Raw genomic sequence first — 24,817 nt, 5'->3', positions numbered from 1 at the left:
CTTCAGAATTTTATTATATAAATTATTTATGTGAGTTTGTCAACTAATAGTTCAGAATTGATTTATAAATTATTTTTTGTTCTGCTTGCTTCGTGGTGTAAACACCCTACCTACTGAAAGATGGTGCTTTTCTCAATGAAGTTTGCTTTAGTTTCCTGTGTGATGATGTCCTATTCCAGTTTATTCAATGCTAGATTTGATTAATGAAATGATTCTTTACGCAGAAGGGCAGTTTTGCAAAGGCTTAAACTGCATGTGTATCAAACTAGAGTCTTAAATGACAATTGCATTAAAATCTCCCTAACCTGATTAAGCAGCCAGACATAAGTAGAAAAGGATTAAACCAGGATTTGGAATAAGATAATGGGCAACAGGGACCATTATCATGTGTTGTGGAAAATGATTCTATGATCATCCACTATGGAATACTTGTTTCAGATCGCCCCAATATGTATTTTTCTCCAGATTTAGCAAAGTAATGTTAAAATAAATATTAAAGAACTTTTGACTCTTATTAAGCAAACAATGAATTTCTCTAATAACTGAGAAGTATTAGCAGATCCTTCACTTTCTCCCTGTTCCTTTGGGGATGCATTCAACCCAGATAAATTTGTTCTCTGCTGGCTAAATGTATGTGCCCTGTTATCCAGACTTCAATTGAAAAATTACTCCCTTCTGAATTATGGAATAAAAAATTATGTCAGTTCAGCATAAGTAGTGACTTGAGGATGGTTCAACCTAGGTTTCTCCTAAGAGTTCTGCTGTGTAGAATAAATGAGTTTCTGTACTGGGTTGCAGGTCCTGAAATATTTTCTCTCCCTCTCTCTCTTTCTCTTTCTCTCCAGCTTGCTCTGGCGATTGCAGATCTTGCCTTGCAAATGGCTACGTGGAAAGGATGTGTGCAAATGCTAACTGAAAAGTAAGTGACTACAGGATTTCAGACAGTTTAATGAGAAAGCAGGAGCTACTTCCTGATCACGGTCTAACAATGTTAGCCAATTACTTCCCCTCTCCGTGCACCATTATTTCGCTGGAAGTTTGATAGATATGTATCAACCTGTTCATTCTGTCCGTCAAGTTAAATGGCCTTCACCTGGTGAAAGTGAAATGTTATAGGTGTTGTCTAAAGTGTGCAGTAAACTTTGTGGTTTTGTGAAAGTGTACTGATTACTAGAAATCTTGCACTCTACTAAAAGATCCTCCTGATGCAAGCTGCACAGTTTTCATTCCAGTTGTGCTTGTAAAATATGAATTTAAATCCTTTTATTTAGGTCTTAAAAAGCTATGTGTGGAAACAAGCTAGTGGCAAAATTGAGGGAAGTGTGGTGACTGTACACAAACAATTGGTCTAGTATTAATTATTTTTAACTTAAGAAGTGGCATTGATTCATCATTGCTTTAATTTCAGGTATGGCAATGACCCCTCATCACTGTCCTTCTTGTTAGAAATCTTGACTGTGCTCCCAGAGGAAGTTCACAGTCGCTCCCTTCGAATAGGAGCCAACCGCCGCACTGAAATCATTGAGGACCTGGCATACTCCTCAAGCACAGTGGTATCGATGCTGGTATGTATGTAATGTTACTATCTTAGAAAGAGTTGTTTCTCTTTCAAGTTTAGAGCACTGGCCCGTTCATCTTAACCTCTCCTTTACCACTGTTTTCCAATCCCAGGACTCAATCTGGTGAACTTCCACTGCTGGAGAAATAAAAACCATCTCCTTTTGTCAAAGATGCTTCCGCAGGGAATTTTTGGGGTAAATCATATAGATTTGAAGGAGAAGATTACAAAATGTAGTCCAAATTGAGTACAAAGGAACAAGTAAAAGAAGTTTAAATTAGAAGTTGTATGAGGAACAATCAGGAGTTTCTGAAGGAGTCCAAATTTCAGCATGAATGGTAGTTTATTTGGTACTGTCTTTATCCAAGTTCTTTGTAATCTTAATTCTGCATTTTGAAGTTGATGTGTACATGTGAGTTTTGAATGAGTTTAAATTGATCCATCCCGTGTGGGTGAGCAGCTTGCCCACATGAAATGTCAAGGTGTGTATGTGAATTACTACCACTTTGAGATACCAGAGTGTAGGCAGCTAGTTGTAGACCCATGCATGATCCACAGCTTCTGTAAAACAGGAAAACTTCTTGCTATGTCATGAAGATCCATAATGGCCATCTCTTTTTCCCCAGACAGCGTGTACAGAGAGTTGTGGCAATGATGAGAAGACACTAATAAAAGTATTCCGGTGCTTGGGCAGCTGGTTCAACCTGGGTATTTTGGATAGTAACTTCATGGCAAATAACCGACTACTGTTAGTCCTTTTTCAAGTTTTGGTGAGTACTTCAGGGCAAGCTGCCTCGTTGACATAGGCTTATTGCTTCAATTGATCTTGTATTTCCTTAAGTTGGGGAGGGTCACTGATAGCTTTCATAGTTTCTGCTGTAGGTAATGGCTTAGTGATGTAACACACTGGTATGTAATTGTTGAGACGTTTTCATGACTGATTTCTGGCACTTGGAGCTGGTCTCTGAAACAAACCCAGTTAGACACCATGTGCCAGTTATTTAGTTGACAGGGGATCATCTTTATTCTAATGTCTCTGTGATACCCGTATTAAAAGACAAAAAAAGTTGTGACATCACTCTGTCCCAGAGTTAATGACTTTTTTTGGTAGATGATTGGCACACATGGCTTGTTGATTCTGTGAATTGTCCATGTTCCTCTCCCACCAATGCAGATTTTGTCTCTGTCTTTGACATGTACCATGGATTAGACAGGACGTCTAATAGCAAGAGCATCATTAGTGATCTCAAATCTGGTCACCCTTCAGCATTTTTCAGTGACGGTCCTTGTTTGTTGACATGGGGAGGGATTCTTGATTGTTTTCCCGAACTAAATGATGAATATTTCTCTTTCTTTTCTCAGCAACGTGATGATACATCAACAAACCTGCATGAGGCTGCATCAGACTGTATCTGTTCAGCACTCTATGCCATTGAGAATGTAGAGTCAGCCCTACCTTTGGCTTTGTATCTGTTTCAGGGTGTCCTAACTCTAGAATCTGCTTATCATATGGCAGTGGCACGTGAGGATCTTGATAAGTAAGTATCTTTTTAACTTGATCATATGTAGATGTTGATGCCAAAATTCAGTGTTCATTGGACGGTTCTGTTATAAATTAGAGTTCTATTCAAGATTGTTTAATGTCATTTCCTGCACCCAGTGTAAAAGAGAATGAAATGATTGTTAATCTATTTATAATGCTGTATAAAAATCACAAGATAAAGAACATAATTTAAAAAACACAATAAATATACACAAGAGCTTGTATGCATTGATTGTATGCTACAGAAATTTATGCTAGAGTGTACATAAGGTGACAAAGAAAAAAAATAAAGTAGTGGTGGAGATAGTGGGTGGAGGTGATTATCAGCCTTACTGCCTGGGAAAGTAACTATTTTTGAGTCTGGTTGTCCTGGCATGAATGCTGTGTAGTCTTCTTAATGGGAGTGGGACAAACAGTCTCTAAACAGGGTGGGTGGGATCCTTCATGATACTGGACCTTTTTTGGCATTTATGGTGAACATTGTTGCAATGACGGCATCATTGTTGAATAACTAGGTTGGTAACTCGAGTCATGGCGTCAAATCCAATTACAAAAATGGAGGGATTTAAATTGTTACTTAAATTTATAGCTTTCAGGATACATCTGGTTCACAAATAATCAACACACATCTTACAGAGCATCCCAGAGGAAAATGTCCACATGAAAAGCAACATGTCTTTATTAATTTTAATGTTTTCCTTCAGATGTCCGGTAACATACACTCAGTTGTCTCTTCATTAGGTACAGGAGTGGAAGCTGCCAGGATCTTCTGCTATAGCCCATCCATTTCAATGTTCAACTTGGGTATTCAGAAATGTTCTTCTGCACACCACGTGATTATTTGAGTTACTTGTCAGCGTGAACCAGTCTAGCTATTGTCTGACTTCTCTCATGAACAGAGCACTTTTGCCCACAGTAGTGCAGCTCACTGGGTTTTTTTTCTCACTCCAGAGACTGTTGTGAGTGAAAATTTCAAGAAATCAGCAGTTTCTGAAATACTCAAACCTCCCTGTCTGGCACCAACAATCATTCCACTGCCAAAGTCCCTTAGATCACATTTCTTCACCATTCTGATAGTCGGCCTGAACAACAACTGAACTTCTTGAGCATAATGCATTGAGTTGCTGCGACATGATTGGCTGATTAGTTATTTGCATTATTGAGCAAGTGTATGTGTGTGCCTAATAAAGTGGCCACTGAGCGTATGGTTATTTGTACACAGAAAGTTCAGCTGGTCAGTGAGCTATTCATGTTCTTAAAGGAAAGTTCATAGCTGACGTAAAAACTCCATTTTCTATCTTTTTACATCTAGATAATGTACACATTTTAATTAGTTTTCAACATTGCTTTTTATTTATTAGTAAAAGCTAATATTTAACTTTAACTTTATGTGGCACCAAACATGGCAATGTAGTTCACTTTTAAATAAACTCTTAGCTGAGTGCATTGCACGGAAAGGCAATTAGACTGTAAGAGGTAGGAGTAGAATTAGGTCATTTGACCCATTGAGTCTGCTCCCCTGTTCTTTCATGGCTGATTTATTATCACTCTCAACCCTATTCTCCTGCTTTCTGCCCATAACCTTTGACACTTTGACTAATCAAGAACCTATTAACCTCTGCTTTAGGTATACCCAATGAAAGCAGCTTGGTCCTGTCCTCTCAAGGGCATTTTAAGATGTTTGCCCTCAAGGCCTTGCAATGGGATTACAGAACTTAACAAAATTTTTTACCTGCGGTTTAACCATTGTTTTCTGCACAACTTGTCTGCTCTTTTCTGCCGTTATAAATTAATCTGATTCAAATGATGTGAGTGCTCTCTAGACCATAACATGATTTTCATTTGCACTCTCCTAATTTAAAATTTTTTAAGAAACATTTTGATGGAATTAATTTTGTTCTGAAATTCATGCTAATCTCTGGTCATTCCTCCATTATGCAGAGTTCTGAATTATTGTCGGATTTTTACTGAGTTATCGGAAACATTTCTGGAGGTGATTGTACAGACCCCAGGACAAGGGCTTGGAGACCTGCGGACATTGGAACTATTATTGATCTGTGCAGGGCATGCACAATACGAGGTAAGAATTGAAGTGTGAAGACAGACTTGGGCAAAGGTTTAACTGGTTTATGCATGATAAATTTCATTACAATCCTGTAAGAGGAGCATTCCAACATCCTGCCTGGCATTCTCTCTACTCTAAATGAACAAAACAAAACTTACTGGAACCTACCCTCGCCTCTGCCTGTTCACACAACTTTTCCTTGTACATTTCTGAAAATGAGGAATTGAAACAGTCAGGGACTTGTTCATTTAGCTGAAACTGCTCTTTTTTCCCCCATCCAAAGGGAGTGTATGTGCCTGATAGTGAAATACTGAGTGTTTGAGCATTAATTACAGCCTGATCTTGCCCAACCCCCGGCAGATCAGGTAGCATGAGACCTTGTGATTTATCTAAATTCCTGTAAGTTCAGATGAATTTTTATGGACCACTTTCCATCCTGGCAGAAATCAACTAACTTACCTTTAACTGGAACTGGCAGACTGATTTCCACAAATTGAAATGCAAAGAGAACTGAGCCAATAAAATATGAGCATATTAAGTTGGAGTGGGTGTGCTGGGGTGGGGAGGTTAGTGGGATGGTATGATGTTTGAAGCAGGAGGCTGAGAGTGAAGAAGTAAAGGAATCTTGGTGGGAAGTCATTTTTTTTTACACTGCGCGGGGGAAAAGAGGCTGGACTGCTCAGGCGCTTGACGTAGAGCACCAAAGGTTTAAAAAAAAGAGACCAGCAAATCCAGCGGGCAGCAGAGTGAAAAATGGTTCGGCACAGCCAAGAAGGGCCAAAAGGCCTGTTTCTGTGCTGTAATGTTTTATGGTTCTCTGTTCAGAAACTTGTTATTGTGTATTTAGCAGGTTGTTAGAATATTGACATGACTTTTATTGAATAAATTATTGTTACTGCACAAAATAATGGTGGCCCCACTCTGATAATCTCAGATTACACTAGATCTGTGAAAGAAGGGAGCAATGCAGCTATAGAATGTGATCTGCAACACTTAGGTAATTTTGGGAATAAGTTGTTGCATTGCAAAAAGAATGAGAAAAGTTTACACTGAAATGCACCTTTTATGAGCATGGAATATTCCAAATTGCAGCTAACGTGTACTTTTTGAAAGTGTAATTATGTGTCTGTCGGATTCTGCAACCACTATTTTGAGTACAGTGGACTTGCACCAATTGTATAAGTCTTGACTCAATATCTGCTGCTTATTTACATTGAAATATTCAATTAAAATTTAATGATATATGCCAGTGATATTAAATCTGATTTTGAAATATTCACTGGGCTTTCTAATTAATCTGAAACAAATAATTAGTAGTGAAATAAATAATGGGCTAAATCCATGGTTGGGATTTGCACAAAGACAGAGTACTATTCTGCACTTCTGTTTTAGATTCAAATCTTATCCTCTGTTTTTGATTTTCTTTTACTATGCCTCCAATATACAGCTCATCTGAGTGTTTTCTGACTCAATGCTGATGAAGGTTGTAAAATCAATAGTTTTGGAGTAGAAGGTGGTTACAAATTCTGCACTGATAGTCTGAGTGTATTTTGAAGGAGTGATTTGACGGTATTTGCTAGTATTTAGGAGGGAACAATTAACATCAACTACTAGGCTATTTTTTCTGTGTTATCAAAGCTGTATTGTTTGATACATTAAGTATTTTTCTGAATTGATCAGTCTCCTATTAATGACTTTCTTCTTCATCCAGGTAGCTGAAATCAGCTTTAACTTCTGGTACAGATTGGGAGAGTATCTCTACAAAATGAATGATCCATCACGACATGCTGTCTTTCGACCTTATATCCAGCGACTGCTTCATGCCTTGGCCCGGCACTGCCAGCTGGAACCAGATCATGTATGTTTTTGAGGAATTTGTATGTAAAAATTTAAAATTGAGCAGCTAGTTGAGATGAGCTATGTTTGGAATCTGGGTGATGACTTATCAGTGATCAGGAGGAAACAGTTTCATGTCGTGCATAATCTGAGGAGGCATGGGATTTTGTGGCTTTTTATAAATATATATATAATACATATGTATATAACTTATGTATTGATTTATTTATTATCATATAGCGTGGAGTGGGCCCTTCAAACCACACTACCCAGAAATCTTCCAGTTTTAATCCTAGCCTAATGAAAGGACAATTTACAATGGCCAATTAACCTACCAACCAGTTTTTTTGAATGTGGGTGGAAACCGGACCACCCGGAAGAAGCCCATGCAGTCATGGGGAGAACATGCAAACTCCTTACAGACAGCAATGGGAATTGAACCCGGGTCGCTGGTATGGTAAAGCACTGTGCTACCGTGTCATGCCAAATTGTGTTTACAGTTATATCTTAAGTCGTGTCCTTTCAGGTCTTCCTTGTATTGCTGTTTTCATCCTTGTGAATCTAGACTCAGTAGTTTCAACATTGGTTATGTAACTATAAAGTGACAGCTTTTTATCTCCAGGGTTTCGGCCTAAGACGTTGACTGTACTTTTTTTCCATAGATGCTGCCTAGCCTGCTGAGCTTCTCCAGCATTTTGTGTGTTTAACTATAAAGTGAGCACTGTTCTTAAACCTGCATTTTCCAGTTTGTCCATTCAGTGTAGGACATATTGGCATTTTTATATTCATCTCTTTTCTGAATTGTTGCATTCAGTTGCAGCATTCCTATCTCCCAGTTCATAAGGTCACATCTAGTTTGCTTCCCCCATCCCCAAATGTCTGCTGGATTTATGGCCTCTGGTTCTCAATTCTGTTATGTTTGCTCCAGACTCACGAGTGCTCAGATGTGGCATACATGCTGGCATCTGGCCGTGAAGTCGAAATGGAACATGTTTATTTCTGATGAGCTGTGTCAATTTGACCGAGTCCAAAAAGTTGTAACCTTATTTTTTGTTATATATGGCATGAGTTGGAGACATACAGTCAGATAGCTTAACTCTAATGTCCATAGAAGATTAACTGGACAGGGATGGTTTATGAGCAAACAGATTCGTGGAAACATCTGAAATCTAACATGTACTTATTTGTTGAGATACAGCATGGAATAGGCTCTGAGCCCTTCGAGCCCTACCACCCAGCAATCCTGATTTAAACCCAGCCTAATCACAGTGGAATTTAACCTGCTAACTGCTGTGTCTTTTGACTATGGGAGGAAACCAGAGCATTCCAGGGAAAACCATACATTCCATGGGGAGGATATAGAGATCATGTTGGATTTGAACTCCGAATGCCAATACTCTGAGCTGTAACAGCTACACTACTGTGCCGCCCTTCATCAGCTACCACTACTGCCAAAACATTCTAATAATTCTCTTCTAGTAGTTTATTATCCTGTATGAATGATTTATTTTTAAATATATAGATCTAATTAAATCTGTGAATTTTGTTTTTCTGTCTTCTAGCCCCGGCCTTTCTCCAAGATATATAGCTTGTTTATTTGTATGTCACCTGCTTCTTTCTTCTGCAGGAAGGAATTCCAGAAGATTCTGATGACTTTGGAGAGTTCCGGATAAGGGTGTCAGATCTTGTGAAGGATGTGATATTCCTGGTTGGATCAATGGAATGTTTCACCCAGGTGATTATTTGCTAGATTCATACAAAGTTAAGCCAAGTTGTGAATTGTGAAGTTGTGTGTATATATGAATTTGTATCCTGAAGATGGTACTTTTGAACTTGCTTCTAAAGGCAGAATATTGATGCAGTACTTAATTACCAGGCTAATAACCCAGGGGTCTGAATGAGCAAACCTTACATGAGTTGAAATCCTGCCCTAGTGTTGTAAGTGAGCAAACAGATTCGGTAGGTCTCAAAGGCAAGGACTCTGGACACGCAGCCTTGGTAGTAAAGGATTTTATTTACAGAAGGCAAATGTGGGAAAATGGCAACAGAAGTAACACGCACACGCGCACAATTTGCTGCAGTCGGATCGGCAATAAAACACACAGACAATAACGAACGTGGGAAAATTGCGTGGGAACAAAGTACACGCACACACACATATAACCAAGGGAAAAGTCAATACGATATCCATCAGCCTTTGACTGTTTGCAGGCACGGCTCTAATAATCAACACTCCCAACCCTGTTCAATGCACAGCTCACCAACAGTTTCCCCAGCGCCATTCTGTGGTTTTCAGCCTGGAGTGAAGCAGGGTTGTCCCTCGGAGATGGCAGAGAGAGAGCCCAGCACATTTGGCACCCTTTTGTGCAGGACAGCTGGAGGGTCCAGTTCAGGTAATTCACAGGGCGGCCAATGGCTCAGTGCCAGCAGAGTTAAGCTGATTACAAAGGCCGGTTGCCCCAGGCCAAGTATAAGGCTAATTAAAGGGGCCAATGGTTAGGTGTGCATTGATGGGTGAGGACAGGGCAAACCTTGATTGGCAGGTGGTGTGCTTTCCAACCAAGTAGTGGGCAGTGCTGTCACGTGACAATCACGACCCCTCCAATATACCTAGTCATTTTTAACAGAGACCACAAAAACTGGATTGTTATGAAAACGAACACATATTTACCCATGTCTCTGATAAGATGCAATCTTTCATCCTGAATGGGTCTATAACTCCTTAGTTGGAGTTTGTGTTCCCTCTGAGTCAAAGAATTACATGGTCTACTCTGAATCCATCTGTCTGAGGTAGCAGCATTTCAGTGGAGTTAAGGAATTTACAGTGTTATGAGAGATGAGTTGGCCAAAGTAAATTAGAAGCAGATGCTGGCAGGGATGACAGCAGAGGAGCAATGGTGTGAGTTTCTGGGGAAAATGAAGGTGCAGGATAGATGTATTCCACAAACAAAGAAATAATCAGATGGTAAAATTGCACAACCATGGCTGACAAGGGAAGTCAAAGCTAAAGTAAAAACAAAAGAGAGGGCAGTGAGGTAGAGATTGGGAAGCTCTTAAAAGCCTAAGAAGGTTTGAAGGACAGCGGAACCATTGGAAAGTCTGAAAAGTATCACCAAGTATTTGTTGTGGCCAGTGAGTGTTATGAACATTCCCACCCCACCCCCCGTTGCCTCCCTGGCAGATATGGATCAGGTTATATCCAGCTTGATGAAGACTAGAGGGAAGATAGAGGATTGGGAAGCTTTTAAATACCTACAGAGATGGACTAAAAGAATCATTAGAAGGGAAAAGATGAAATATGAAAGCAAGCTAGTAAACAATATTAAAGTATGTTATATAAGAAAAAAAGAGATGAGAGTGGATATAGGACTGTGTGAAAATGAGGCAAGAAAAGTAATAACAGGAGACGAGATGGCAGATTAACTAAATGAGTATTTTGCATCAGTCTTCACTGTGGAAGACATGAGCAGTGTGCCAGATGTGTGTGAAGGAAGAGAAGTGAGTGCAGTTATTATTACAAGGAAGAAGGTGCTCAAAAAGCTGAAAGACCTAAGGGTATATAAGTCACCTGGACTGGATAAACTGCACCCTAGGGTTCTGTAAGAGATAGCTCTAGAGATTGTGAGGGCATTAGAAATGATCTTCCAAAAATCATTGGACTTTGGCATGGTGCTAGAGGACTGGAAAATTGTAAACATCACTCTACTCTTTAAGAAAGCAGAAAGGAAATTATTGACCAGTTAGCCTGAGTGTTTGGGAAGATGCTGGAGTTGATTGTTAAGGATGAGGTTCTGGAATACTTGGTGACATGGCAAGATAGGATAAAGTCAGCAGTAAGGGAAAATCTTTCCTGATGAACCCTAATTCTTTGAGGAGATTACAAGTAGGGTAGATAAAGGGGATGCAGTGGAGGTTGTGTGTCTGGACTTACAGAAGGCCTTTGACAAGGTGCCACATGTGAGGCTGCTTACCAGTTTAAGAGCCCATGGTATTACAGGAAAGTTGCTGGCATGGTTAGAGCATTTGCTGATTGGTAGGAGGCAGTGAGTGGGAATAAAAGGCTCCTTTTCTGGTTGGCTGCCAGTAACTGGTGGTGTTCCACCATGGTTGGTGTTAGGACCGCTTTTTATGCTGAATGATTTAGATGATGGAATCAGTGGCTTTGTTGCCTAATTTGTAGATGATAAAAAGATTGGTGGAGGGGCAGGTAGTGTTGAGGAAACAGGAAGGCTGCAGAAGGACTTGGACAGATCAGGAAAATGGGCAAGAAAGTGGCAAATGAAATACAGTGTTGGAAAATGCATAGTCATGCACTTCGGTGGAGACTAATTACTAAAGGGGAGAAAATCCAGCAATTTGAGGTGCAATGGGATTTGGGAGCCTTTGGGCAGAACACTCTAAAGGTTAACTTGCAGGTAGAGTCAGTGGTGAAGAAGGCAAATATAATGATAGCATTCATTTCAAGAGGTCTAGAATGCTAGAGCAGAGATGTGATGCTGAGGCTTTCTAAGGCACTGGTGCAGCTCCACCTTAAGTATTGTGAACAGTTTTGAGCTCATATAAGAAAAGATGTGCTGGCATTGGAGAGGGTTCAGGGGAGGTTCACAAGGCTCATTCCTGGTATGAAGGGGTTATCGTATGAGGAATGTTTGATGGCTCTGGGTCTGTGCTTGCTAGAATTTAAAGGATGGGGGGGGGGAAGATTCTCATTGAAACCTTTTGAATTTTGAAAGGCCTAGACAGAGTAGATGTGGAAAGGATGTTTCCCATGGTGAGGGAGTCTAGGACAAGAGGGCACAGCCTCAGGATAGAAGAGTGTCCGTTTAAAAGAGATACAGGGTAATTTCTTTAGCCAGAGAAAGTGAATGTGGAATTTGTTGCTGCGGGTGGCTGTGGAGGCCAGGTTGTTGGGTTTATTTAAGGCAGAGCTTAATAGGTTCATGATAGGACATGGCATCAAAGGTTACTGGGAGAAGTCCGGGGAATGGGGGTGAAGAGGGGAAAAAAGGGATCAGACATGATTGAATGGTGGAGCAGACTCGATGGGCCAAATGGCCTAATTCTGCTGCTATGTCTTATGGTTTTAACACAATTTAATGCTACAGAATGAGATGGAAACTGTCTTCTATTCGTCTTGGATTTGTCTATGATTATTGCACTTGTTCACAGGCAGGGCAAGGTGATAAATGGGTGACTAGAGTACACATTAGAATAGTAGCACTTGCCATTATCATGCATATTGAATGCAGAGAACAACCCTGGGAATTTTTAAAAGAATGTGATTAGACAAAGGCTCCAAATAAAAGAAAGAAATCTTACAGAATGTAGTCTGTAGATTTAAGGAATATTATCAATTAAAAATAAATTGCAAATGAAGCACTATAAGTGCAGTAAAACATTTTGAGGCATTTACCAGCAGTATAACAACAAACTTTGACATCTAACCACAGTAGGTGCTATTAAGGCAGATGACCAAAGCTTAGCTGAGGAGTGGTTTTTAAATACAATGTTAATGCACAAAAGTAATTTGTATTTTAGGAAGAATGTCTAAAGCTTAGATTTTTTGGCTGACTGGAGTAATTACGGCCCAAGGATGCTCAAGAACTAAAAATGATTAATTGAGATATCTTGAAATGTAGTGCTGATGTTGATTGTAGGGAGAAGGGATAAAATTACATTGGCATTGAATGGCATGTGGAAAACTACATTTCTGATTAAATGTGCCTTTCAGAATCAGGTTTATTATCACTGGCATGTGACGTGGAATTTGTCAACTTAGCAGCACCAGTTCAATGCAATACATAATCTAGCAGAGAGAGAAAAAAATAAAATAATAATAAATAAACAAGTAAGTCAATTATGTATATTGAATAGATTTTTAAAATGTGCAGAAGCAGAAATACTGTATATTTTAAAAAGAGTGAGGTAGTGTCCAAAGATTCATAGAATCATAGAAAACCTACAGCACAATACAGGCCCTTCGGCCCACAAAGTTGTGTCAAACATGTCCCTACCTTAGAAATTACTAGGGTTACCCATAGCCCTCTATTTTTCTAAGCTCCATGTACCTGTCCAAAAGTCTTTTAAAAGACCCTATGGTATCCGCCTCCTCCACTGTTGCCGGCAGCCTATTCCACGCACTCACCACTCTCTATGTACAAAAAAAACTTGTCCCTCACATCTCCTCTGTAGCTACTCCCCAGCACCTTAAACCTGTGCCCTCTTGTGGCAACCATTTCAGCCCTGGGAAAAAGCCTCTGGAAATTATTCAATGGTTAAAATTATGTGAATAGAGTTATGAAGCAATTCTCCCATAATCTGAAGGTGAAACTGTCTTGAAGGGTTAAATAGAATACACCTGATTTTTATATTAGTAATACTTTGTAATTTTAATGTCATGCAATGCCTCATTTATCTTCTAAGCTCTATTCGACATTGAAAGACAGTGGACCTTCTTGGGAGATCACGGAAGCTGTTCTCTTTATCATGGCTTCCATAGTGAAGAGTGTGGATCCGTAAGTAGTTGAATGTACTTAGAATGTATTGGAACTGTTCCTACAGAAGTGGGTGTTTTCTTAGAGCATTAAGTTGATCCTTATTGAGCCATCCTTCACTTTCTGAAATATCTTCATCCCTTTTAAAATCTTTGTTTTCATTTTTATCTTAATGCGAGGGGTGATTAATAACATTGGGGTGATTGATAAGTTTGTGGCCCCGGGTGGAAGGAGATGAGTTATTAACTTCAAATTTTCTGCATAATCACTCAGAGAGTTGACCTGCATGTGCATGTAACGAGAGCTGTATAACTCATCTCCTTCCACCTTAGGCCACAAACTTATCACTCACCCATCTGTGGACACTTTCTGGAGGTCCAAGATCCGTATGCTCCATGACTGCTGGACTAAGTGTGTAAATGTAGGAGGGGACTATGTTGAAAAATAAAAGTGCTAGGTTTTCTAAAATTGACTCCTTCTACCTTAGGCCACAAACTTATCAGTCATCCCTCGTATGGTTGATGTTTAGTTTGAACTTGGTAGACCAAAGTGCTTATTCTCATCTTATAACTCTGTGCTGTTTGACTGTTTCAAACCACTTGCAGTAGAGTCCATCAGTTGAAAACTTGGAGCTGGGGGCAGTCCTCTTCTATTGTAAGGTTTTGTTATAATGAGTTTGTACACACTGTTGATTTAAAGCTCAGTAGAAATATTATTTCATTAGTTATTTTTTGAATCCTCCTCAGTTAGAATTTCTGGGCAAAAATGTTTTGTCTTGCTTATTCTTAAATATTTTTTTTCCTCTTGGGATTTGAACTTCTATCCAGTTAACTATCTATTAAAACTGATTTTATTTACTTGTGTTGAAAATTACTGATATGATCCCCAAATTAAATCTGACCAGATTGTATCCTGGATCTTTTCTAGAAGATGCATTTGTGTGGACATTGGTTGAAAGAAGACTTGCACAGTGCTGTTAAATTTCCTGAGTGGTATCTGAATGGGGAACAGACTTCACATTGGCCTGATATCCCTTGTAGAGCTGATGGGACTTGATTACCAGGAATTTCCAGTGTTTTCTGGGATAGGATGCTTCATTAGATTGCTGCAGGGAAATATGGGGAATACCGTTGTTTTTAAATTTCCTTTTCCCACTTCCTCTTTCTATTGAAATTGGTAGGTTCAGATTCCAGGACTGATGCACAGTCTAGATTGACACCAGTAACAGTTCTTGATAGTGTTTTACTTCATCATACACTCTACCACTTGGTCACTGTGCTCTATCTATCTCTAAAGAATCCAAAGAATTGATCAGAAAGGGTAAGACAAGGGAATGTACACCAGTTCTCATAGAATGATCAGAAGTGGAGAGAGAGAGAGAGAGCAGTTTCAAGTTCTTTGGTGTCAATATCTCTGAGGACCTTACCTGGACCCAATATATCAATGATGTAAGAAGCCACAACAGTAGCTATATTTCATTAGGAGTTTGATGTGGTTTGGTATGAATCCAAAAACATTTGCAAATTTCTACAGATGTACCTATCTGGCTGTATCACTGTCTGGTATGGGGCAGAGTGGTGGTGGGGGAGGGTGCGACTGCGCAAGTTCGAGGTAAGCTGCTGAGAGTTGTAAAATTAGCCAGCTCCACCATAGGCACTAGCCTCCGTAGAATCCAGGTCATCTTCAAGGCGCAGTGCCCCAGAAAGGCACTGCTCCTTAAGGACCTCCACCATCCAGAACATGCACTTTTCTCATTGCTGCCATCAGGTAGGAGGTACAGAAGCCTGAAGGCACACACTCAGTGATTCAGGAACAGCTTCTTCCCCCCGCCATCTGATTTCTGAATGGACATTGAACCCATGAACACAACTTCACTACTTTTTTTATATCCTATTTTTTAACTATTTGAGATATTTATTTACTGTAATTCAGAGCTTTCTTTTTCTCTCTTTTCTCATGTATTGCATTATACTGCTGCTGCAAAGTTAACAAATTTAACAACATATGCCACGGATACTCTGATTCTACTGGTAGACATAATTAAATAGTAGTTGCGAGTTCTGTATGTTAGTATCCATGACTCTGACCATTAAAACTTGTATGAACTAATCATTCACCTGATTGTTAGTGTGATTGTGCTTTGTGCAATAAAAACATTTAATGCATTTCTTTACATATCTGTTACTGCACTTGCATGTAAGACTAAATATAGGAAAACAAAACTCAATTTGCAAACTCATTGGTTTTTTTGTGCCTTTTTGTTGTTGCAGTGACAATAACCCTACCTTAGCTGAAGTACTTGAGGCTGTGGTCCAGCTCCCGGACACTGTGCACGTTGCAGTCCGATTCACTAGCATTGAACTAGTTGGAGAACTGAACGAGGTTGTTGATAGAAATCCCAGATTCTTAGGTGTGTAAAATCATTGTATGATGCTGCAGTTTTAATGGCAACATTCTTTTATGGCATCTGAGCAAATCCATTTGCTCTACTGGATGTAAAGCCATTTATTTTCTGCCTGGTGGGCAAAGTCACATATCTGGAGGGTGCTGAATAGGCAGATTCCTTTTGACAAGCACAAACTATGAAAGTGGCAGTCCTGCTGAAGGGTCTCAGCCTGAAATGTTGACTGTACTCTTTTCCATAGAAGCTGCCTGGCCTGCTGAGTTCCTCCAGCATTTTGTGTCTTTTGGTTGAAGTGGTAGACAAATACGTTGGATTCCGGTTAATTGGACACATCGGGACCAGTTCATTTTGGCTCAATTAAGTGGCTGTCCCAATTAGCTGAAGTTTCATGGAAATAATTTTAAAAAAAGACAAACTACAGTTTAACTAAGTAACAAATTATGTATTTAAATGAAGTACAGAACAAATTAGAACACTACCAATACTACTTCAGTGCTATAGAACTGTGTATTAGTTTGTACTAGTTCTAAATACCTATCTATGGAAGAATTCATTTAGTGTATGTTGCTGTGTTCTAAGTTGAGAAAGCTTCATAGCTAATTTTCCTATCTATTACACTCCTCCAGAAAAGGAGATCCTTAAAGATTCATTAGATATATAAAATATAGAGATGTTTCAACATGTACATGAAGGAGTCCAAAGCTAAAGATCAAAAATATTAAATGCTCTCTAATAAATTGATCTGGTAGTCAAGCCAATAATTCTTTACTAGAGGTTAGAGATGCTTTGGGAGCAGTGAGATATGTGAGAAAAATGCTCAGAGGATCTGATAATAGAATTGATTGTAGCAAACTGGTAAAATGTTGGTGTGGCACAACATCACAACATGAAACATTTGGCCTAAATGTCTTGTAAATCTGCATACAATAAGTAACCCCCAAGATATTTTGTGTTTTTACTGACTGCAGTCTTCTCCTCTCAGATCCGGTGTTAAATTACTTGATGAAAGGACTACGGGAGAAAACGCTTGCCTCAGCAGCAGCTAAAGCCATTCAGAACATCTGCTCCTCCTGCCGTGATCATATGACTCAGCACTTTGAGGGCCTACTGGAGATTGTTCGTTCCCTTGACACCTTCAGCCTCTCGCATGAAGCTGCCATTGGCCTCCTGAAAGGTAACTTATTTTAATCTGGAGCGACTCTCGTGTGCATCAGGCGTCGAATTGGATGGATACTTCTGTCCTTTTTTTCTATTGCTTCTTGATGAGTAAACCTGTCACTGAGGTGAGGGGTGGAATAAATAGGTGGTTTCTACATAAAAACAGAAATATTAATTTTAACACAGTAATATAATTTTAGAAATTGGCTTAGCATGTGTGCTGGCATATGAAGTCTTGTACATCTAATAGCCAGTAGCACAGTTTATGGATTTTGTACTTTCAGGTTTATCTGAGAAGCTGATTTAAAATTGAGATGTTTGCTAAGAGTGAAGAGCAAATGAAGTAGGCTTAGTGACGAGTGTGTCAACATTTGCACAGTGGAGTCATAGAGTAATACAGCACAGAAACAGAGCCTCTGGCCCAACTGGTCCATGACATCCACAGCATCTGCCCCACTAGTCCCAGTTGCTGGCATTCAACCCATAACTATCCATGTCCAAATGCCTCTTAAATTTTGTAATTGTACTTCCTCTGGCAGCTCATTCCAAATATTCATTACTATCTATGATTTCAATTCTGTTTCTTTTTGTTGTAATTTTGTCCTATGAAATCATCGTTATGAAATCATTGTAGTAAATGATGCTTTTTGTTATGTTTGTACTGACTGAAATAAATTAATTTCATTCGTTCATTCTATCTCTATCTATCTATCTTCCTCCACTTCCTCCTCCCTCTGCCCCCTCCCACCCCACTCTTTTCAATGATTAAAGTTCCCTGGCCCCTATCATTCCCATTATTTTCACAATGGATGTCCAGTCCTTATACACCTCCACCTCTCACCAGGAAACCTCAAAAGCTCTTCGTTTGTTTCTGGACACCAGTCTCAAGCAGTTCCCCACCACCACTACTCTCCTCTGCCTAGTGGAACTCGACCTCACTCTTAATAATTTTTCCTCTGGCTCCTCCCACTTTCAAACAAAAGGTGTAGCCACGGACACTTGCACAGGTCCTGGCTAGGCCTGCCTTTTTGTCGGCTACGGGAGCAGTCTGTGTTCCAAGCCTATACTGGTGGTTGTCTCCCACCTTTCCTACGCTACATCGATGTAGGGGAGAGTTAGGGTTAGGGTTAGCTGGTGCTGCTTCCTGCACCCAACTTTGCCTCCAACTTCCACCTTGCCCTCAAACTTACCTGGTCCATTTCTGACAACTCCCTCCTCTTTCTTGATCTCTCTGTCTCTGAAGACAGCTTATCTACTGATGTCTATTATAAACCCACTGCCTCTCATAGCTACCTGGACTATACCTCTTCCCACCCTGTTACTTGTTTAAAAAAAACCATCCCCTTTTCTCAATTCCTCCGTCTCTGCTGCATCTGCTCCCAGGATGAGGTTTTTCATTCCAGAACAAAGGAGCTGTCCTCTTTCAAAGAAAAGGCCGTTCCTTCCTCCCACCATTAACACTGCCCTCAACTACACCTCTTCCATTTCACACACGTCTGCTCTCATTCCATCTTCCTACCACCCCACCAGCCTTCGCGTACAGCATATAATTCTCTGAAACTTCTGCCATCTCCAACAGGATCCAACCACCAAGGACATCTTTCACTGCCCTTCACTTTCTGCTTTCTGCTCCGTAATTGACTCCCTTATCCATTCATCCCTCCCACTAATCTCCCTCCTGGCACTTATCCTTGCAAGTGGAACAAGTGCTACACCTGTTCTTACACATTCTCTTTCACCACTATTCAGGGCCCCAAGCAGTCCTTCCAGGTTCATCTGTGAGTCTGTGGGGTTACATACTGTGTCCGTTGCTCTTGGTGTGGCCTCCTGTGTATCGGTGAGACCCGACATAGATTGGGAGACTGCTTTGCTGAGCATCTACGCTCCATCTGCCAAAAAAGTGGCCATCCATTTTAATTCCACGCCCCATTCCCATTTCAGTATGTCAGTCCATGGCCTCCTCTACTGTTGCAAGGAGGCCACACTCAGGATGGGGAACGACTCCCTGTATTCTTCCTGCGTAGCCTCCAACCTGACGGCATCAACATTGATTTCTCGAACTTATCGTAATGGCCCTCCCCACCCCCCACCACCCACCTCCTTCACCATTCCCCATTCCCTTTCCCCTCTCTCACCGTATCCTTGCTTGCGTGTCAACTCCCTCTGGTGCTCCTCCCTTCTTTCTTTCTTCCATGGCCTTCTGTCCTCTCCCATTAGATTCCCCCTTCACCAGCTCTGTATCTCTCTCACTAATCAACTTCTTAGCTCTTTACTTCACCCCTCCCCCTTCTGGTTTCACCTATCATCTTGTGAAACTCCCTCCCCTCTCCCCACCTTTTAACTCTACTCATCTTTTTTCCTCCCATCCTGCTGAAGGGTCTCAGCCCAAAACATCGACTGTACTTTTTTTCTCTAGATGCTGTCTGGCCTGCTGAGTTCCTCCAGCATTTTGTGTGTGTTACTTGGATTTCCTGCATCTGCAGATTTTCTCTTGGTGCTGTAAGCCAGTTTTATGTACTGAGAATATCAGGGTAGCCTCCCCCCCCCCCATCACGATGCTTGATGGAAGTTGGATGATGCAACAAAACAATAATCTGAAGGACAAGAGTAATCTACAACAGAATGGTTTAAAAAGAAGGAAATTTGTATTTTGGAATGGCTGAGTCAGTGTCTAGACCTTAACCGAATTGAGATGTTGTGGCATGACTTGAAGAGGGCTGTTCATGCATAATATCCCAGAAATATTGATGAAGTGAAATGGTTTTGCATATAGAAATGCTCTAAAATTCCTGCTTGCCATTGTGCAAGTCTGATCAGCAGCTACAGGAAATGTTTGGTGGAGGTTATTGCTGCTAAGGGAGGCTCTATCTAAATACTAAATACTTGTTACTAAATATAAGGGTTCATATACTTTTTCCAGCCTGGACTATAAATGATTAAACAGTGTGTTCGACAAAGACATGAAAGGTACAATTATTTGTGTGTTATTAGTTTAGGCCGATTCTGTTTGTCTATTATTGTGACTTAGATGAAGATCAGACAACATTTAATGAGTAATTAATGCAGAAAACCAGATAATTACAAAGGGTTCACAAACATATTCTTGCAACTGTACGTTGCAGTTCCATTTGGTCTAAGTTTTAGGATGTTCTTTTTAATGTGTTATGAATCCCGTAACTGGAGAACTTACCAGCAAAGATAGAGAGGTCCGTTGGTCTGATGTCACTATTTTCAAAAGTTTTTATTTATGAAGGGACACAAAAGTAGGGTTAATACATACATTCAGATAGTGCACATCGTCAACACTCAATCTAAAGCGCGGGTATAGTAATAATCATTAAAAAGTGAGCTCTGCCGTTGTCTAGGGGTTAATAGATTGTCCGTTGGAAATATAAAAGTCACTCAGAAAGTCTGCAGGCCTCAGCCCTTTGAAAATGGCTGGGTTTCACGTGGGGCGACCGAGAGAGAGAGATTGGGGGAGAAGAGAAAGAACTTGCCGAGTCTCGATGAATCTTCCGTGAAATCGGGGGAGCGTTGGTTTCCTCTCCCCGATGTTAGTTAAAAGCGGTTTACTGTGATTCCAGCCACAGATTCCAATCCTGGAATCTAACGCACGTGGCTTCCTTCAGAATGGCTTCCCGCTGCTGCGGGATCACTCTCTCGTGTCTTCTTGGTGCGTCTGAGGGGGCTGTTCCCCTGAGACTATACTTCCTCATGGGGTCGCAGGTGTCAATCAGGTTGGGATGATGCAATCTCTCTCTCAACCAGCCCACCTTGCCCGAGGGCTTTTCACGTGGTCTCCATGAGACAATAGTCGCTGTCGTCTTATTCTGTATCCCGGAGGGGACATGCAATTTGGCACGTTTCTCTCTCTCTCTCTCTCTCTCACTTCCTGGGTCTACTGACCCCCCCCCCCAACGGGTGCTCTTGCAATTCTCACAAGGAGGGGGCTGGGATCATAACAAATGGCACTCTAAGAATATATTCAAAAGACACTTGTCCTGAACTGGTGATGGCTATTAAATGCTGGCTTTGTAATCAATGGCCACATGTCCATGAACTAGAAAAAACTATTGTTATATTGCTTCTATATGTAATATTTATTAAGGGAACTGCATACATGCAGCTGGCCGGACAATTAATTTGCTTTTGGAATTTTAAAATTTTATGACGAGGGCAGTGTACTTGAACTTAAAGCCTTTCCAAGGTTCAACATGGAAAGATGCTTGAAAAGATTAACCTATGGGATCCAAGTTTTGAAGAAGAAGTTGGTTGAACTGTCTCAGAAGATGTTGGAGGCCAGTACTCTCATAACGTTTAAGGTGCATCTGAATGCACATTTGAATTACCAGGATATAGTAGGCTAAGGGCTAAGTGCTGTAAATGTTATTAGTGTAGATTGAACTTGATGGTTGGCACAAACAAGATGAGCCAATGAAACACTGATTATATTATTCTTTACTACAGGTACAGCACTCGTACTTTGTCGGCTTCCTCTTGAGAAGATCACTGAATGTCTCAGTGAGCTCTGTGCTGTGCAAGTCACAGCATTAAAAAAGGTAAGTCAGGAAAGTCGTATTGGCACTAAGTTTATGGGGTGGTGGGTGGAGATAAGTCTCAACCAAAGGAAGTGTAAGTTGCTCCTTCCCTCTGCTAGCCTGCAGGTCACCCTTGGGCAAGGTGTATCACCTGCTTTGTCACCCTGATCAGGGTCTGGTGAAGCAATGGGAGCAGGTGGCAGATGGTCGTATAAGCAGCTGGTGCATGTCATAAGTCCTGGTATGTGATCACTGATGCTAGTCAATCTCTGAAGAGTATTGATAATGGCTGGATGTCACGCATCTTGTAAAGACACTGCCAGAGAAAGGCAATGACAAACTATTTCTGTATAAAAAAAATTGCCAGGAACAGCCATGGTCAAAACTATGTCTGCCCACTTATTACGACAATGAAAGAATGAACTAAGTTTACGCTATGTCTTCACCCTGACGTCTAACCCAAACTCACAAATAAAACCTCCATCTCCTCACACACCCCTTACCCCACTGTAAGCTCCAGTTGTATTGTGCTTTCCTAACTTCTGGTGGCCTTCCGTAACAGCTCATTTGAAGCACTGTCTTGAGTTGTTTATACATCATTTGTCCCTTCTCCTATGTGTGTCTGTCAAGTTTAGTTCTTCTGGTTCTAAGTACTATTTTTGTTACAGCTCCTGGCACAAGGGCCCGGCAATGATGTAGCTACAGACCCCACCATATGTCTGGATCGGCTAGCTGTTATTTTTAGGTATGATGGGTTTGTGATTGATTTAAAAAGTGTCTGTAGCCATGTTGTATTGGTGCACTTACACTCAGACCCAGCTTGGCTGGCTCTGAGGGTGTGTTCCTCGGAGGTGGAGCGCTGTGTACATCTGCACTATGCTGGGTCATAATAACATTATGTAAATGTGTGCCTGGTTTTAAAAAAGCACAAACCTGAGATGTGTGATATTTTATGTATACACAGTAACTCACAGAGTAGCAAACACTCAAATAGGCCTAACCTGTACATCATTGGAGCAGCAACACACCACAGTAGCAGCGGAGGGAAGCAGGTGGCGGTTACCTCTTAGAGGAGAGACCAGACTTTTATCTTGTTTGCATTTTTTATAATTGTTTTGGTTATCAACGTAGTCAATTTCAAAGAGGCATCAACATCACTGTGGCATTCAGCAGCTGCCAAACACTGTATGACTTGCAGTTTCACATGCACGCTAATGCTTTTCCTAGATGTCCTACCCTCACTGGAAGTTGCAGGCCATAAAACCAGACATCATGGGTGGGGGGAGGGGGAGGAATAAATTGGCAGGGGAGTAAGAACACTTACATACATGGGAAAAGGCAGAGTGTGATTGGCTGTGAGTGGCTCAGAGCTCATTGACTGATTAAGTGTTTACTGTAATGGCAGCCGCTCTTGAGAAGTTTTAAGTGTTATTTAGATTTAATTTTTGACATTTAAAAAAAATTCAATAAAGAATTGAATAACGAATTAGCACTTTGTAGGACAGTGTTGTGCAGGGTCTGAGTGCATATATGTCATGGTGCAGATTGTGTTTGGTCAGTCCTTTCTGCTACAAGGTCTCCAGAGGAAAATTGGAAAATCTGGAGATTTGGAATAATAGCAGAAAAGAGAATAATAGTAAAGAAGAGGAATAAAGTCATGAAACATCTACTCTTTATTTCTCTCCATATATGTTGCCTGACCTGCTGAGCTCCTCTAGCACTTTGTGTGTGCTATTCTGGATTTCCAGCATCTGCAGAATCTCTTGTGTTTATAATAATAAAGAAGTTTAGCTATTTTTCCCAACTGTCTGAATAAGTGTCAATCTGGAGTATTGTGTTTATTTTTGGGCATAGCATTTTGCAAAGTTTGATCATGTTTTTGCAAAATGTTCTTAGCAGATTGACCTGTTGAGCACTCTTGTCTCTGTTTTTGCTTTGGAAAATGATACCTGGGTCAAGTGAATCTCAGTTTGGTGGACAGCTGGGAAACTGAATTGCAGTGAATGTTAAGGGGATATTTAATAGAGGTGTTCGGGATTATGAAGAATTTAGCTAGAATAAATGAGAAGCTGTGCTTTCCCCCCCCCCCCCCACCCCATAGATAGGAAGGTTGGCTATAACAATTGGCCAAAAGAAAAAAACTGAGCAGAAACTTTACACCAGCGGTTGCTGTCTTCCTGAGAGGTAGTGGCAGTGGATTGTTTTTTCAGATGGATAACTGGAAGTCCTTTTTTATTGGAAGATTTTATTCAACAGTAACTGAGTATTTGGGGGAGAATACAAATGATCATTTTTTACTGTGGTTCACTGGCTTAGTGGTTTTGAAGAAAAAAAAAATTGGATCACACCCAACATGTTAGTGGCAAGTTTCGAAATGACAAGCAATCTGCAGTGCATTTCCTCTAGTCCTTGTAGCCTTGGGACATTTTATTATGCTGGGTGTGGCCAATTTTATTTTTGCAAGACCAGCACAGTTTATGTAGTGAAGATATTTTGCCATTATTAGGTAATGTTTTCTTGATTTTCACAATTCGTGTTAGATTAATGTGTGATTCGGATGGTTCATCATGTGCCCAGTTCTTTGACCTATAATGTTGCAGGTTTGAATGGTGCTATCAAACAAACCTTGGAAAATTGCTGCATTGTATCTTGCAGATGATGTAGTGCAGCCATGTAGAGAGACTGTTTAAGATAGTGGATAGGAGGCTTTGTTTTGGAAGAGGAGAGGCTTGAAAGTTAGAGCAGCACTGAGTCAGCCAAATGGAGGATAACATCACACTTCTGATTTGCACCTCATAAATATTGAAAGGTCTGGGCTATATGCCAAGGAATATCTTGTGTATGTAAATCACTTTTTAGGCCTAAGCCTGGAGTCTGATGACTATTGCGTTTATCACAGTGCAAGAAAGGCTGCTTAAAGCAGATGATGGTTAGTTTTGTTCTCAACTTGACCAATTCCTCTCCTGCTGGTGCTGCCAGTTGTAGGGCTGTAGCTGTATGAATGTTGATTACCTTCTTTGTCCTTCAAGTGTGCAGCAATGTCAAACCAAATCCTTATCTGTCTTCTGTACTCTCAGCAGTGGTTGAAACAATGGTGTTTGTGCTGTGACCCAGCTGAGATCAGCCAAGCCAGCATAAAGGGGAACCTTACTAATACAGATGATTTGTCTACAATATCTACTACAGACCACAGTTCTGTTGGAGAGGTTTCACAATAAAAA

General features: G+C 40.6%; 1 protein-coding gene across 1 annotated transcript in view; it reads left to right on the top strand.

Annotated features, from left to right (window-relative positions):
- Positions 1–24,817, top strand: part of tnpo3 (transportin 3) — a 76,276-nt gene that overhangs the window by 3,129 nt on the left and 48,330 nt on the right. Inside the window, exons 3-14 of the mRNA XM_059987002.1 lie at positions 846–919; positions 1,409–1,565; positions 2,185–2,328; positions 2,921–3,096; positions 5,043–5,181; positions 6,878–7,024; positions 8,630–8,737; positions 13,426–13,517; positions 15,767–15,906; positions 16,883–17,074; positions 21,526–21,617; positions 22,265–22,341. Of these exons, the coding sequence (XP_059842985.1) occupies positions 846–919; positions 1,409–1,565; positions 2,185–2,328; positions 2,921–3,096; positions 5,043–5,181; positions 6,878–7,024; positions 8,630–8,737; positions 13,426–13,517; positions 15,767–15,906; positions 16,883–17,074; positions 21,526–21,617; positions 22,265–22,341 (1,538 nt within the window). The remainder of the gene's footprint in view (positions 1–845; positions 920–1,408; positions 1,566–2,184; positions 2,329–2,920; positions 3,097–5,042; positions 5,182–6,877; positions 7,025–8,629; positions 8,738–13,425; positions 13,518–15,766; positions 15,907–16,882; positions 17,075–21,525; positions 21,618–22,264; positions 22,342–24,817) is intronic.

The sequence above is a fragment of the Hypanus sabinus genome, chromosome 13 (genome assembly GCF_030144855.1).
Source record: "Hypanus sabinus isolate sHypSab1 chromosome 13, sHypSab1.hap1, whole genome shotgun sequence".
In the NCBI taxonomy this organism is placed as follows: domain Eukaryota; kingdom Metazoa; phylum Chordata; class Chondrichthyes; order Myliobatiformes; family Dasyatidae; genus Hypanus; species Hypanus sabinus.
This window is presented reverse-complemented; position numbering and strand designations above follow the sequence as displayed.